This window comes from Nanorana parkeri, unplaced genomic scaffold, assembly GCF_000935625.1.
Source record: "Nanorana parkeri isolate BGI_ZX_2015 unplaced genomic scaffold, ASM93562v1 scaffold372, whole genome shotgun sequence".
Taxonomy (NCBI): Eukaryota; Metazoa; Chordata; class Amphibia; order Anura; family Dicroglossidae; genus Nanorana; species Nanorana parkeri.
In genome coordinates, this window is record NW_017306640.1 from 1,064,407 (window position 1) to 1,080,858 (window position 16,452).

The 16,452-nt window shown below is 42.2% G+C and overlaps 1 protein-coding gene across 1 annotated transcript in view; it reads right to left on the bottom strand.

Annotated features, from left to right (window-relative positions):
* Window positions 1–16,057, bottom strand: part of UBE2D3 (ubiquitin conjugating enzyme E2 D3) — a 41,330-nt gene extending 25,273 nt beyond the window's left edge. The window contains exon 1 of the mRNA XM_018558986.1: window positions 15,670–16,057. Within this exon, the coding sequence (XP_018414488.1) occupies window positions 15,670–15,693 (24 nt within the window). The 5' untranslated portion in view covers window positions 15,694–16,057. The remainder of the gene's footprint in view (window positions 1–15,669) is intronic.
* Between the last annotated feature and the right edge of the window lie 395 nt (window positions 16,058–16,452).

Below are 16,452 nucleotides of genomic sequence, written 5' to 3' on the forward strand. Positions count from 1 at the left end.
GAAACTAATACCGAAAATGTTTAACATTTTTTTAAATCTTAATATTTTTCATAAACTTTTTTTAGATTTATTAATTCATTTTTTATTAAATATTTTTATTTTTTACATTGCTTTTAGGGGCTTTGGGGAAATATTGGGGGTCTATACAGACCCCTGATGTTTCCCTTTTAAAATAGAAAAAAAGATTTAGGACACAAAGTCCTCTCTTTTTCTGTATCCCCTGTTATCAATGAACAGGAATGAGTGTTCCTGTTCATTGATAACATGGACATGGTATGTTTACTATACCTACAACTATGAATGTACATGAGGTGATGCAGATCACTCCCATTCATTCATAATTGAAGATATAGTTAACATACCATGTCCTCAATTATCTACAAACACTCAGCGATCACATGCTCGCTCTCCTCTGGCACGCTGTCACAGGAGGCTGATCGTGCTGAGCAGGGAAGTGAGCTCAGCCTCCTGTGACAGCGCTGGCTGTCTCCGCCCCCACACTGCTCTGCCGGACTGATAGGCGGCAGAGCGGTGTGGGAGGAGAGACACCGGCCGCTCACAGCACTCTCGTCCTGCAGCGCTCGGCCGGCTGTCACTTTCTTTTCTCCCCGCTGGAACACAGAGCAGCGCCCAGCGGGGAGAAAAGAAACCAGGGATGCCCCGATCGGCCGAAACATGACTTTCGGCATTATGCCAAAAATGCCATTTGCGGCCGATATGTTTCGGCGGCCCATATATCGGTGCATCCCTAGTTATTTTCTGTACTGGGACAATTAGATTGTCATGAAGAACAAGTAGATTGGTCCCACGCTTTAATGCTTGGACAAGTAGTTTAACCAGTTGACATCCGCGGTGTTAAACCCCCTTCCCATCCAGGCCATTTTTCAGTATTCAGCACTGCGGTACTTTGACATTTATTCCGTCATGCAGCGCTGTACTGAAATGAATTTTATACCCTTTTTTGGGGACAGATAGAGCTTTCTTTTGGTGGTATTTATTCACCACTGGGGGTTTTATTTTTTTACTATATTAAGGAAAAATTACCGAAATTTTTTTATAAAAAAATAAAAATAATAATTTATCACCACCTTGTACACTGTGAAATTCTTACAGTGGATGGAGCTGTTGGCACCCTTTCGACCTGCATCCCTCGATCAGCTAATCAAAAGGAGCTGGTCAGAAAATCTTCAAACCAACAGTTTGTATTCTGAATACTCAGAGCTGCTAAGAAACATCAGGGACTCCGCGATCAATGCGTGCAAGCGATGGAGGAATCTGTTGTATACTTTTCGTTCAGCTTGAGTTGGGGAAAAAAGAAAAAGCATAAGTTTTTGGCCAGCATTAGGCAGAGATGAGCAGGTCCGGGGTTCGTGGAGCAAGCACACGGGAATAGTGCTGCAAATGAAAGGATGCTTGAAGAGCTCCTGTTATGCTTTGGCAAGGTCTACCAAGCTGTAATTGCAGCAAAGAGGATTCCCTAATGAGTATAAACAAATGGTAATAAAATAGGTTATGGAAAGGCAACCTTTAATTCTGATTAACATACATCCACACTAGGACTGCAACTAATGATTATTTTCATAATCTATTAGCTGGCCGATTAATTTTTCAATAAGAAACAATTTAGGTACCATCCCTAATTTAAAATGAAATACAAACGCAGTGTTACAAAGTCTACTTCAGAATAAAACTGCATGCACAATTTTTTTTCAATCGCACCAGCCCACTGCTTCCTGTGCCCTCCTCCCAGCATGGTGGCGAGAGCTCAGGGATCCAACCAACTAATCGATGACAATAGTTGACATTGATTAGTTGGTTGCAGGCATAATCCACACCCAAAAATAAATAATGCAGCTTAACAATTCTTTGATATGGTATCCGCATGAGTTTCAGTTTTTCAGGCTAAGAGTTTCCACCGAGTACAGAAAATACCTGTTGGATCTTTTCCTAAATGCTGTGTCTACATCACATTCTGTGAGCTGAAAAGACAGCAAAACTACTAATCCCATCCATCTACTATGTAATGGAGATGAACAAAAGGCAGACGACATGTTTGAAGTCCAACCAGAGGGACAAATATGGCTTTCCCCAGAGGTACAGTGGAGAAATGCAGCCTCCAAGATAAGCGTTTCCAGGATAAGCAGGGGTAAAAAAAAAAAGCCACAAGAACGAACACCAATGCTGCAATTGCATCTAAAGGCTGGCAAGGTGCAATATTACAATTTTGTGTGTTTAAATATGATTTAACTAAATGTGACCACGATAAATAAAAGTATATATTACCATCAGAAATAAACATTTCTGTGCAATTACAATCTTGAATGAGTAGCAATGTGGAAAAAGCATGCAAGAAAACAAATAGAACACTAAATCCTAGCATTAAATAGATTATCCACATACAATTATTGGAATGCAATAGTTGCAAATTGTGGTACTTTTGAAAGGGTCACTACCAAAATGGACAGTCCGTTTTTGGTAGATGCTGAAGATGCAAACCACTTGATAGATTTAGGTCTTTCAGTCTCCACGAATGCTCCAGTATGATAACTTGCCTTTCTGTATTTGACCGATTTTACATTACGGAAAATGCAACAGGAGATGGTAAAACAAAACATAATTTAACTGCATATACTATTTTCGTTATAATTGTACGGGATTGGTCCATTGAGTGTACAGGAGCTAAATAAAGGGTTTGAAAACATAATGGGATGTTTGTTGAAAGTTTTTTCTGTCAATCTAGACACAAGTACGTGCTTCAGCTTGCAACCTGCAGAGATTGGTGGGTGCAATGACAACAGACTGCAATGTTGAAGTGCCGAAATACACGCCACAGCATCAATGCTGTGACAAAGCTTTCAAAATAAAGTGAAACTCATTGGAGTGCTGTTGACTTATTTCTGGCAATCCAGTCACATATAATGTATGAAGCCATATGGGAGGATTTGGGTTGTCTACCTTCGGTCTCCTTTCCAGTCTGATGCTTTTGCTAGATCTGGTTGCAATTTATCAAAAGCCCCGCCAGGGTAGCCATAGGATCTCAGCGTGCAGATTTGTCATTTCAGACCAGAAAAGTAGGATTCCAATAACCCTGATTGTGTTTTAGTGGAGAGTGGGAATAAAAACTACTAGACTGAGTAGTAAACATAGATACTTGCTTCAATCTCCTAATGCATATAAAACAGTCCACAAAGACTGTGGTTGCTTTTTTGAGTCAATTACATAGCATGCTAGAGACCACACTTTTTTTTTTTTTTTAGGAGAGGACAGCCCCAGTGTTTCTCATGATGGGTTTCCATTGTTTGTTTTTCCCCACCAAGATAAACTAGATACAACTGAGCTAATGCATTGCCAAACTATCACATGCAATAAGAGATCTGAATACCTGGTTCAGATAGCTTACTACACAAGAAGCGAGGTATTTACTTGCGTGATAGTTGGGAGAGGGTATTTTGGACAGGTTTTTTAAAAAATTTTGAACCAATCACATGCACTCTTGATGGTGACAAGTGGCCATGTTGCAGACAGCCTAATGCTCTCAAGAATCCAGTGTTTAGTGAAGGCTTGTACCTTGTGATTTGTCACACATCGGAAATCCTTGACTAGGTGCAGCTCCTAGAAAGCATTCAAGGTCCTCCATGTAAAGGTTGGCTATAAAGGAAAGTTCTAGTCAACCCATAACACACATGTGCAATAAGAATTATTAGGAACAAACAGTCTGGGCTGAATTTTATTCCCTTGCCCAGGGCATCATCACATTTCAAACAGTTGCTTGCAGCCTCATTTGTCTCTGTTGTAGGCATGTATATTAATAATGTGACATCATGGGATTATGTTAGTCTCTGTTTCACCTCACACATTTTGTTGACAAAATACTTTGAAGTTTGGAACGTGATGCAACTGACTTGAAATTAACTGTTTCCTCGAATATCAGAGAAATCTTTAAAGCTTGAAAGGCCAGAATCTCCCCAAGATTGAAGATGTTTGTACAAAGGTTGGTGAATTAATTTTCCATTTCAAGAAGTAGTTCAAACCTGTGTTCCTTCGCATGAGGTCCATCAAATAACTTGGTTAAGGTGGCATAATAATCTAACTGTATCCTACGCCAGACAGCCACGAATCTGAGTGTTCAAGTCAGAGACTTCCTTTCTCAGGTGGGAAGCAGATGCTCTGACATTCTTGCCAGTGCCAGAGACTTTAAGGCCACATTAATCTGCTTCATACAACTATAGGATTGCAAAAAGGGGATTCTGTACATTTAATAAACACCACCACTGGAATTTGCGGAGTTACTTCGTAAAGTTCTCCACCTTAGATATTTATTTCTTGTGTGGCTTTCAGGTTCTTCACTCGCTTATCTTCAATGACTAGCACATTTCTGCCGTCATGCTTATTTCAAAAATAATTATTTTACTCTGCTTTTGTGGGATACTCCAATGCAGAACTTGTTAAAATTTGTCTGGCTTTGACCTTAGTGTGTTGGACTAGTACATGCTAGGAATTCAGTCACTGTAGAATAGCGATGGCCAAAGTCAAATACTCAATAGGCAAAGATACAGGTTCACCAAGTGCAGGAAACAGACCATAATAGAAAGCCATGCTGGATTGCATTAAAGTGACACTAAACTCAGGAGTTAAATCTTAAAAATATGTTCAAGAACCTTATTAAGAAAAATGTATCTCATTTGTTTATCACCCAGCTGTAGATCTTCTGGAGGGTGCTTCTTTTGTTCCCCATGGTCCCTGTGTGTTGGAAAGTAGCCACCCCTCCAAGCTCGCTCCCGTGATGGATTACAATCACAATACAAATTAGTAAACTAAAAAAACAAGAGATTGTAGTCGATCACAGAAGAAGGCTTGTAAGATTCAATTCCTGAGTTAAGTGTCACTTTAAATACAGAAATGAAAGTAGGACATTCAGACTCCAGGGAAACTTTTTACAATGTGTGCTTTACTAGAAATTCTGGTTTTGACAGACCAATTGAATGCTCTTACATAAGAGATACAAAGTTACAAATAAACATCAAAAAAATCAGTACTAAAATTCCAGAAGGTGTGTTCACATGGTTATAGCAACAGCCTTTCGGCCACGTAAAAATACTTGCTACCAAAAAAACCCAGAAACACGAAACCTCCGTGAAAAAAAAAAATCTGAGTGACAAATTAAAAAAGAGCCTTCTAAACAAAAATCAATAATGCAATCTATATTTAACCCAGCAGACAAATAAATGCTGTCTCAAACTAAATCACAAATACCACATTTAGAAAGCAAAAAAATTCCACACTTAAGCATAGGTAGATAACCAGTGCGTCCCAGCTGCCTTTTGGGAAGGCCAGATATGCGGGACCTTGATCACTCAGAGGCGTTAGTGCAACTGTCGTGCACATGCATATTGAGAAAAAGCACAGCATGGAATCTTTAACACACCGACGTGGCTTCTGCAAGATGACCATCGGTTTGCATAATGTCAGACGTGTGAAACTGCTGCTAGAGATCAAATGGCTAGCAGCAGGCTTGCTAAAGAGCGTGCCTGTTTGGCCCCATGGAATGGCTTCTTCTACAGCCTGAAGCAAGATGTTGCTGGTCCAGGTTCTGCGGACTCTCAATCACTAGCGCTGCCTCAGCTAGAGGGAGCAACTTCATAGTGACAAATAGGCAGTCTCTTCACAAACCGGTTGCTAGAGATTTTAAATAACACAACCCACCCCCGCCCCCCCAAAAAAACACCAACATACACATTTGCGACAGTGTCGGCCTAATGGTGCTCACATTGCTGAAGCCACAGCAACATATAAAAACAATCCCACAGCACTTGGACATCATGGGTGGGTAATCTCTGAGAACAAGGTCAGCTAGCTACTCAATATGGGAAATGGTGACATGAGCTTCTGAAGCATTGTGGTCAGAACAGAGGAATGGAAGAAAAAAGGACTTAAATTATATGAGTTCAATGGTTACACATTTTAATGTAACACAAGATAAATGGTAAGGAAAAGAGGAGGGTTGGAGCTAAAGTTATATCTGCATTTTATTTCAACCTTTATTATATTACTCCACTAGTAAATGGAAATATTTAAAATTCTATGCAAAAACATATATGTTAACCCTAACAATGAATGTATTTGTAACCTTTTCGTCTTAAAAAAAACCTCTGTACATGAACAGTAGTATGTTTAATTTATATATCCAAAACCTTTGTTTTGGATAGAGTATTGGAAGGGTTAGAAGCCCTGACAGAATATGTTTGCTGTCTGCACCGTTAAATAGATTCGCTTTCATTTTCTGCTCCACAGATGCCACGCTGCCTGGCTTCTGGATTGCCTGGGAAAGCGGCTCCATGCTACCAGAAGTACCGGTACACTGTATTGGAGAGTACCAAAATATAAATATTTGAAAAAACGGTATTGGTGCATCTCTAGTGAAATGTGAACATATTGCACAAATGTACTTAATTTTTTACCTTTAAAACAGGAGAGAAAATGTGAAAAAACTGGAGCAGACATGGCATTCACTAAGCTTCCATGTTTCATTTTCAAAGCTTAACTGAACAAACTGGAGAAAAGTGGATTACTATGGGCAATTGCTCCAGATTTTGCTCTGCCCCAATTTTGATAAATTCCCCCACAGTGTGGGATACCTTCCCAAAAACTTATGCCACTTTTTTTGTTAATTGACTACTTGACTTACATTAGTCTTATTCCAAACAACACGATCATAATTTTAAAATGACATATTTGCGTTTACACTTCTTGCATTGAACCGAGCCAAGTATTAATTTATAACCCATAAAAATAGTCAATGCAGCCAATTCCTTTCTATCGAACATCTTCAGTTTTATCAATAAAACGCCCAAGACCCAACGATACCTGCAATCCAAATACAGTGGTACCTCGGCTCATGAGCGATCAATTCCATACGCGAACAGGAAGTTCAGCAAAATGTTGCTTCCGTCCGTGAACTCCGCATCGGGTGATTAACACAACTGCAGCCATCTTCCCTGCTCTGACACTGGTTGTGGCTTCCTCTAGTCGAGATCGCGGTCTGATCAGTTTGATTCGGTTCACGACCAGAATCGTGGAACTAATTAAGTTTGTGAACCAAGGTACCACTATATACCACTTAAATCTCCCCCATTCTGTATACAGATTAGCAAACTGGGCAAAGTTTGGTTTGCAAGAGTTTGTGACCTATTATTTCTGGCTCTTAAAACAAATTTGCAAGCTTTTAAAATGTATGAATGCTTATAAAACCCATAACCACTTGCTTACCAGATGTTTACATCCCCTTCCTTACCGGGCCATTTTTCAGTATTTAGCGCTGCAGTACTCTGACATTTTATTCCGTCATGCAACGTTGTACTGAAATTAATTTTATACCATTTTTTAGGGACAGATAGAGCTTTCTTTTGGTGGTATTTAATCACCACTGCGGTTTTTATTTTTTACTATATGAAGGAAAAATTACTGAAAATATTGAAAAAAGTTTCCATTATGCCATAATACAATTACCCAATTTTTTGGTAAAATATAAAAGATGGGCTCAAATCGGGTAAATAGACATCAAGCATGTCAAGCTTTAAAATTGCGCACACCCACGAAAATCACAAAAATCTACCATACCCAAAATTGACCATAGGCGACAATTTAAAAGCTTTTACCACTCATCAGTTGAGTGTTATCAGTGATGGCCCTAGAATTATTGATCTCACTGCGACGTTTGCGGCGATATGTAACATGTGCGGCATAAATGGGTGCAAATTGTCGTTTTCGCCCGTTTGCATGCGTATATGCGCACCCTGCATGTTTTTAAATTTGGGCAGGTTCCAGCACACGTGAGTGGCTAACGGGACGTTTAAATACGCTCGCTCAGATCTAGGAAGCTAGATTTAAGGCATTCCCAAAGAATCTGTAGTTTTAACATTACCCTTTAAGCCACTTTAACAGACATTTTTTTTAACCGTGTCGAGAAAATACGACCGGCCGTGAGGCAGATAAAAAAGGTCTGTTAAAGTGGCTTAAAGGGTAACAATAAAACCACAAATTATTTAAATAAGATGCTTTGGGAATGCCTTAAATCTGCAAATGAAGTTCGAGAGCAGTAAGATGTACTTTTAAAAGTGACTTTTTCCCTCCCAAACAGTGGCTGGAGATTACTAGTTTAGCAATGGCAGCACTATTGCTGCTAAATGACAGATCCTCACCGGTTTGCGATTTTTGGTCAAACCGGGGGATCTGACATTTGGTTGCAGTAGAACATTAAACGACACATCCTAATGGTTTATTCGGAAACGGGCCGGGGATCCTTAGCGACCATATATGGTCAATGAGGTAATCTGGGATCCCAGCTGCTGTGTTTACATTCCATCTACATTGCTGGACGTTGGTCAATGATGCCACCCAGGTTCCATTACATTGTTTATATTCCAGCAGTGCCAGGAATTTGTCATTTAAAGGTGGTAGGGAAATCACCACTAAATGAAAGAATTCTGGCTACATCAGCTGGAGGTTCTGGTGGGAGGGTGAACTGCCCAAATATGTCCACTTTGATAACCTGTTCGCCAAACTGCGAGCTTGCTGGATTCGAGTAGAGAATAGGTTTTTTAACTTTGCAATCCTGAAAAATAAATATAGCACCATTGAACAGTTCTACAGAAACTACAACCCTGAGATCAGTCACAACTTCAACTGAAAAAAAAAAACACTTGTAAGTTGTGCACTGCCAACCGACACTGATCAAAAGCAGAAAGCCATCACTACTGCCTCAGTCTTCACTGTAAATGCAGATGTCATCAAAAGGATAATCAACAGGGACACATATCTGGGCACAAACTGCTATCTAAAAAAAAAAAAAAAAAAGCTAAGAAAGTTAACCCCATTTCCACAAATCTTTTTTTCCAACGCCGAATTTAAAATACCGCATTAGAGGTATGCTCACAGTCCAAACAAACATCTATCTAGACTTGCACAAAATTCCAAGTGCTCAGCATTTCTACTCTTCAATGTAAGCCTTGGAAATACTTACATTTGTTGTCATTTGTATTGGTTAATGGGGTGACGCCACTTTCTACTGCCAATTGGTATACAATACTAGTTAGCTGTATAAAGAAAAACTGGATCATAACTAGTACTGCAATCAAAAACTACAATGCATTAGATATTAAGAACGGTGCACCAAATGGGAACATACCATTGTAACAGACGTTTTGGTCTTAAAGAACTCGACTTTTTTTTTCTCACATTGGAGAAGGGTTAGAATGTTTTATTGCTGTGTTCATGTCAGAGAGCTTTACCCTTGGTTTCTCTTCTAGTAATGTGACAGGAAGTGAGGGCATTTCCCAAAATCCTATTCTTTATTTCCCCCAATCGAGATTTTCTGAGCTACAAAATAAGCTTCAGCAGCCACAATAGTCTAATTTGTTTAAATTCTTGCATGTCTAGGACTGTTAACCCCTTCGTGACTGACGACGTACAGTGTACGTCGCCAGCATCGGGGCTGTTTAAACAGACTCCCGGCGACTTTTGCCGCCAGGGTCCATGCAAATAGGGTTTTTCTTAAATGGCATCCACGTCAGGCTACATAGTCCTCAGATACAGAAACTTCTCAACAGTCCACTTAGAAAACATTTTTACACTGCAAGTCTTAAAGCGACATTAAAGTTACAAATGCCACGGTCACCAATTTTTCCCCCAGGCGTCTTCCAGGATAGCCTCAGAGAGAGCAGCTCCTCCAGATAGGAAACACGTCAGCCCAATTTTTAGAGAAAAGCCCGTCTCCAACATACCCCCTTAAGGCCCCATTCACACTGAGCAATTTTTGCAGCGATATCGCTCATATTTCCGCGCTATATCACTCTATGTAGCTTCACCAATACATTTCAATGTAGCTGTTCACATCTCGTCGCTCAATATCGCTTGTAGCTCGTCGCTGGTAGCTTGTCGCTCCTACATGACCCTTTTTTAGAGCGATTTTGAGCGATATTGCTCCTGATTGCATACAGCCCAATAGGAAGACGTCGCTCAAAGTCGCGCGATTTCCATGTCGCTCAGTGTGAATGGGGTCTCAGTTATCGTGTTTCCTCCATCTGGAGGAGATGAGTCATCTTGGAGCTACTAACAAAGACCTCTCCATTCCATCAATTTTTGATTTTCTACAGGATGGAGCAGACAAAGGTATAGAGGTGAGTACTCTTTAAGTCCAGCTTGCGGATTTGATTGTCTATTTACAAACATCTCTTGCTACAGAACCGCTTATTGCCGGATTCTTCAAAGCTATGAAGAGACTGGTAACTATCAAAATCTTTTTCCCAGTGGGGATTTGTCGATAGTCTTATAAGACTCCAAAATCCACCTTTTGAACCCATTTCAGAAGTTTATTACTCTTTAAACGGTTTTTTTGATAGCAGTAACTTCTGCTAAGAGAATTAGTGAACTACAAGCTTCATCTATCCAGGAACCTTTCCTTTCCATATTGGAGTATAGAATTGTACTCAAGACAGATCCAGGTTTTCTACCGAAGATCTCATCTGTTTCATAGAACCCAGGAAATTGTCCTTCCAACCTTTAGTACTAACCCCTCTAATGACAAAGAGAAAGCCTTCCACTGTTTGGCTGTTTATTAGCTTATTTGGAAGCAACAAAATTTTTTCCAGGACAGCCAATTTCCCACCTAGATTTTGATATATGTTGTATTATTCTGTTGGTGGTGGTGTGTTTTTTTTCTTATTTCCAGCAGACCTCTGGCTCTCGTGATAACTGAAAGGGGTATGTTGGAGGGGGGCTTTTCTCTAAACATTGGGATGAAGCATTATCCTGTCTGGAGGAGCTGCTCTGAGGCTGTACTAGAATACTACTGGAAAATTGGAGTTACGTACCTGGTAACTCTGTTTCTAGGAACCTTCCAGGACAGCATTAGAGATAGGCTCCTCCCACCGGAAACAGGAAACACATCACCCACACCTAGAATAAAAAGAGTACCAGCCTAGCACACCTCAGTTAAAACATAAGAACCGAAGGATACCACATCACTAACTCTGTCTCATGGAAGATGTACACATACAGAATTTATACATATGTATATATGTACTTCAATCTCACAAAGTACGGCATCTCGCAGCAAGCCACACCATTAATCGGGTGGGAATCCCTGCTGTCCTGGAAGGTTCCTAGAAACAGAGTTACCAGGTACGTAACTCCAATTTTCTCTAGTCACCTTCCAGGACAGCATTAGAGAGGATAAACGAGCACCATACTTACAATTCAGGGCGGGACCACGGCTTGCAGTACTTTCCTTCCGAAAGCCTGATCTTGGCTTGACGTCAGATCCACTCTATAGTGTTTGACGAATGTAGCGAAACTGGACCAGGTTGCTGCTCTGCAAATTTGATCTGGGGTAGCCCCCGCTCTTTCAGCCCAGGAGGCGGCCAAGGCCCTTGTGGAGTGTGCCGTCACCTGTTGTGGTGGTTTCAGATTTTGTAGATCATATATGTGCTAGGCTGGTACTCTTTTTATTCTAGGTGTGGGTGATGTGTTTCCTGTTTCCGGTGGGAGGAGCCTATCTCTAATGCTGTCCTGGAAGGTGACTAGAGAAAAATAGTTACCCGTAAGTTCTAACTCCGGTTCTTTTTGTTTTTTGCATACATTTACTGCTTTCTAGCAGTAGATCTATGCCACAAAGGTTTAAAATTGCAAGACACAGGATGACATACGTAGACCATAAAGTAGATGTAAACCCATATCTATTGACAGTTTGCCTATTGCACAGTAGCACAAAACTGCAACAGGTGTTAATATTTTCCTTTCAGTTTTCTTATACTTCCAACAGCGACAGGAGACTTGCAGCTTTTCTACACAGCAGCCATCTTGTTTGTCCACTCATCACGTCCTCTTGTCCAATCACAGAAAGCTTTGTATTCTGTGAACCATTCACAAAATACAAAGCATTCTCTGCATGGACAAGGAGCAGACCAAGATGGCTCATGTATAGGAGAGAACTGAAAGTGTCATCGGAGTGCCAGCAGTGTAGCAAAAGCTTTACTAGGGGTGCTCAAGGTGCGAATTGTAAATGACCGGCAGTGATGGAGGTGACATACAGCTTCTGAGATGTACCCATTTGTAACCCTGTAGATTAAAACATTCCTGGAATTGACATACCTTTCTGAAGCTGCTGCTGAATACATTCCAATTTAGCCTATGTGAAGCTAGCACACTGCACGATTCCTAAACACAGTTCAATGCAAATCAAGACGACAAGGTGCTATTGCATGTGGAATCCACCATGGACACAGTGGGTGGGCTTCCCACAGGCCAGAAAAATAAAAACTACATTCTGCACTCTTCAGAAAGCTCCATTGACTAGGAAGAAAAATGCCACAGAAAAGCTATTGTACACCAATCCCTACAATTGGCAATGCACACAAAGTGAGCTAAAAACCTGGCTGGGGATATATGATCCCCTGCACTGTCACTTCACAAGCTGGGAGTTCATTTTACAGTGATCCAGTACAAAGGATGGGGGGAAAAAATGGAGGATACACACAAGAACTCTTTAAAATATACCTACAAATATGACAAGTTATATATGAACAGGTACCAAATACAAATTGTCAGAAAGCAAACTCATTTTAAAATGACTGAGGCAATGGGGTTGTAGTTGTCATGATTAACTGTATCAAATCAGGCAAGCTAAAACACCCACTGGAATCATTTATTGTGCTAATATGCACATTAACTTAAACCATGAAATGTAATTAATAGACCCAAAACATAGCTTTGGAGTCAACTTGCACTTCTTTGCTTTAATGTGGTGTGGTTGCGGAAAAGGCCATCAGGTTGGCGATACATTGTTTGGATTCCACCAAAAGTGCATCTTTCACAGTGAAGTTATATCAAACATTTGATGCAATTCATGAAAAAGTGGTTATAATTCCATCCTTGTATATAATTTAGTTTTACAGAGGTTTGTCTCCCACAGCAATACTGAGGATGGTAGAATGGGTTGGACAGAACATAAATAGCATGCATCTGACACATTGATTCTAATGGGCCCATGTCCATGGGCTTATAGAAGTGACATGGAATAGAAATCCACTATAAAGCAGTCTGGTGGAACATGGCTGCATTCAGGAAAGGGTGATTTTAGAAAGGGCACCATCCTAAAGCAAACTACCAACCAATCTGAGTGAGTGGAAGTTCAGTTTGACAGCTATACCTTACTACACAAGAGTTTTATCTTAAGTAGTAATTGTTACAGTGTACTTTGTGCCATCCATCCCAATGGCCTTGAATAAGAGCAGTATGAATGCTTACAAAGCATTCTTCAAACAGCTTTATTGATGCCCTTTAGAGCATCCTCAAGCTCCAGTTTGGGGTGCTTGAGGATGCTCTAATGATATTAGGCGCACCATTTGTGACTTTAAACAAGCTAGCAGGCTTAGCAAGCTTCAGCACTGCTTGAAAACTTAGCAAAAGACTGCTGAAGCCTACTAGCAACAAGAGACAAGCAGCACTCCTATTATAAGCATTGTTTGACATTTCCAAACAAAGCTTATTCAAATGCTTTGCAAACACCTTCTACAATGTATGTATGCGTGTTGTACATACTGCACTTATACAACCTGTAGCTTGCAAGTACAAGGCCTGTCTGGAGGAAGCACTGTCACTTACCTGCCTTACTGGAAACAGGACACCTGCCAACCCCCATACTATTGCTTGTGTCGATGGAATCAGCCACTTCTGAAATCATTCGGAATTCATTGACAGGTGTATCTGACCTGCTTCCAGTGGGTTTTGCATCTCCCATAGACTTGTATGGAAATACAAAACCTGACCTGAACAGACCATCAGCATTGGCCTTTAATATGATTGCTACCCGCAGCTTGAAAACATGACAAGTGCTAGAAATTCTCTCACTAATAGGAAAAAGACAACAGTGGAGAAAAAAGTATTTCCTCTAAAGCTCACCACATATGTTACAATGATTGTACAACTTCCTTCAGATCTGCCAACTACGCAGCGCGAGAGCCTGACTGGACATAAATTGGGCAGATCAGATAGGCCCATGCTTTACATAATTTTGGCAGATCTAAAGTTGATTGCACAGTCAGACTGTACGACATAGGAAAAGCCTCCAGAACTAAGGATCCTTTCACACCAGGTACGTTGACGCTGTTTCCAGAGTGGCCCCAACGCAATACAAGGCATCGTCACAGACAGGTTTGGTTCACACCACCTTGTTGCAATAGGAATTCAGTGGTGTGCGGTTAAAAAAGTATGACATACCGTATTGGTTTTTTTTTACGCGCAGATGGATGCGACGCAGTACAACCTCCTCTCACCCTGCTGTGCCTGTAGAACTGAAATGTCAATTGTGACATTTTAATAAAGTTCGACAAAAAAAAAAAGTGCAATGTTTCGGGGCACCAAACACCTATTGCTGTGCAACTAAGCGCAGCATCTGGTGTGAACACAGCAAGATAAGGTGCTTGAAGACTGGACAGAGTTCAGACCACAACTCCTAACATACACGTTACTATTAAGACAGTTGTTAGTAAACCTTAAGATTGTGGTGATCTTAAAAAGGGGATTACACAGTCAGCCTTATTCACACTGCTTGCCTCCTAACATAGCTTGCCTATGTTATATGAACTATAAACAACTTGCATCCCTCCCAGATCACTTTGTAGGTATGTTTACATATGTTTCAACAAATCCTGAAAGCACACAATTCTAAGTCTGAAGGATACCACTGAAAATCAATGTCACACATTTGAAAGCGTTTCCTGAAAACACAGGGTTGATGCTGCCAGTGTGTACAAGGCCTGTAATGTGTGCGTGAGCCGTCAGAGCAAGATATCCACCCTCAGAAAATTAATTAGGAAAGTTTATTAAATTGACTTCTTGTATGCCCTGTCCTACACCCTATACTAAAGTCAGCCTTGTTTTCCGGGAAGGAACTTTGGTCGTCATCCTGGGGAAAGTGAAAGCAGTCCAGCCACCATAGACCTGGGTGTATGTATTTGTGACAATCCCCCCCACAGTGGGGGCCCTGATGAGGAGACAACCGGCACACACAGACACTGAGAGCCGGCTCAGGTGGATGGATGGCGGCGGGAGCACTGCTCCCCTCCTACCATACCGCGCTGTGTGTTCTGCAACAACATAGAGGCAGCGCCGCCATCTTATACTGCAGGATGAGCCGAGGGAGGGAGCAATGGACGCCGCTGCCAGGGAGGCGCACACACACATATATACATCCACTACATACAGCGTATGGGAAGGAACCAGCTCCCGCCTCACACTGACACCATTCTTTTCAGACACATACACAGGCGGTACACGCTATGGCGGAAGGACATGGAAGAGGGGGAGGGGAGAACGAGACAGCTCAGCGCACAGCACGCTAAGATAATGGAGATACCGGCCCCCCGATAGGGAAATGGATGGAACTCGGTATACACACACTCTGCTATATACATCCCTGAGGAGACAGCCCGTATACGACACACGGCCTAATCCAGCACAGGGCGTGTGAGAAGCCGGCGGACGACTAGTATTGCGCAGAGAAGATATGCGGTATAGAGGCCTGGGCTGTCCCCGCTCACCACCCCCCGAGTGTCGACATCCCCCACCCCCACCATTCACCCCGCCGGCCAACACAGCTGAAGCGTCGCTCACCTTGTGGATCCGCTTCAGCGCCATGATGCTCTCGCTGCTGCCGGTGCCGGGCGGGTGTACGGGTGAGCTGGGCGGAGGAGGAGAGAGCCAAGGAAGAGGCGGAGATAGAGGAGGCGGTGGTAATACCCCCCCTCCTCTGTACAATATCCGGGACACGCTACAAACAGGAGCCGCCCACACACGTCGCGGCGGGAGGTGACAGAAGGCGGGCGTACTGACCGCAGCTCAAGTGACCCGCCGGGTATCTCCTGCTACACGCCCCTCCCCCAGCTATCGGCTGGTATCTGTAGTTCCTGAAGTCAGCTCGCGGGCTTAGCCTCCGTCACGCGCTACCCTACGTCACCACCTCGATAAGTTGCGGCTCTATAGAGTGCGTAGCGCTCTCTCTAGCCTCTTCCTTTTCACGTAAGCCCCGCCCATTGTATCCTCACGTGGTCTGCGGAGACGCACAGCGTCCACCTAGTGAAGGGGGCGCGGTTAGTAAACGTGCGTGTGCACGAGGTCTGTCGGGGTTGACAGCTAACGCTGTGCGGTGGGAACAACAAAACATGGCGGTGTATGCAGGGTGATGTCACTTGTTGGGTGTACGAGCGGAAGCGGCGGTTCCTTATATCTTCCCCCATAATAATGGCGGTGACCGGTTATGCAATGAGGTGCGGCAGTGCGTCACCTTTCCTCATGTGGCGAGAGGAAGGTGGCTCATTACATGGTCAGAGTGACACACCAAAACTAGAATCGCCGCTGTATAGTTCTCCGCTGATGCATATATGCTGTTCCGCAACT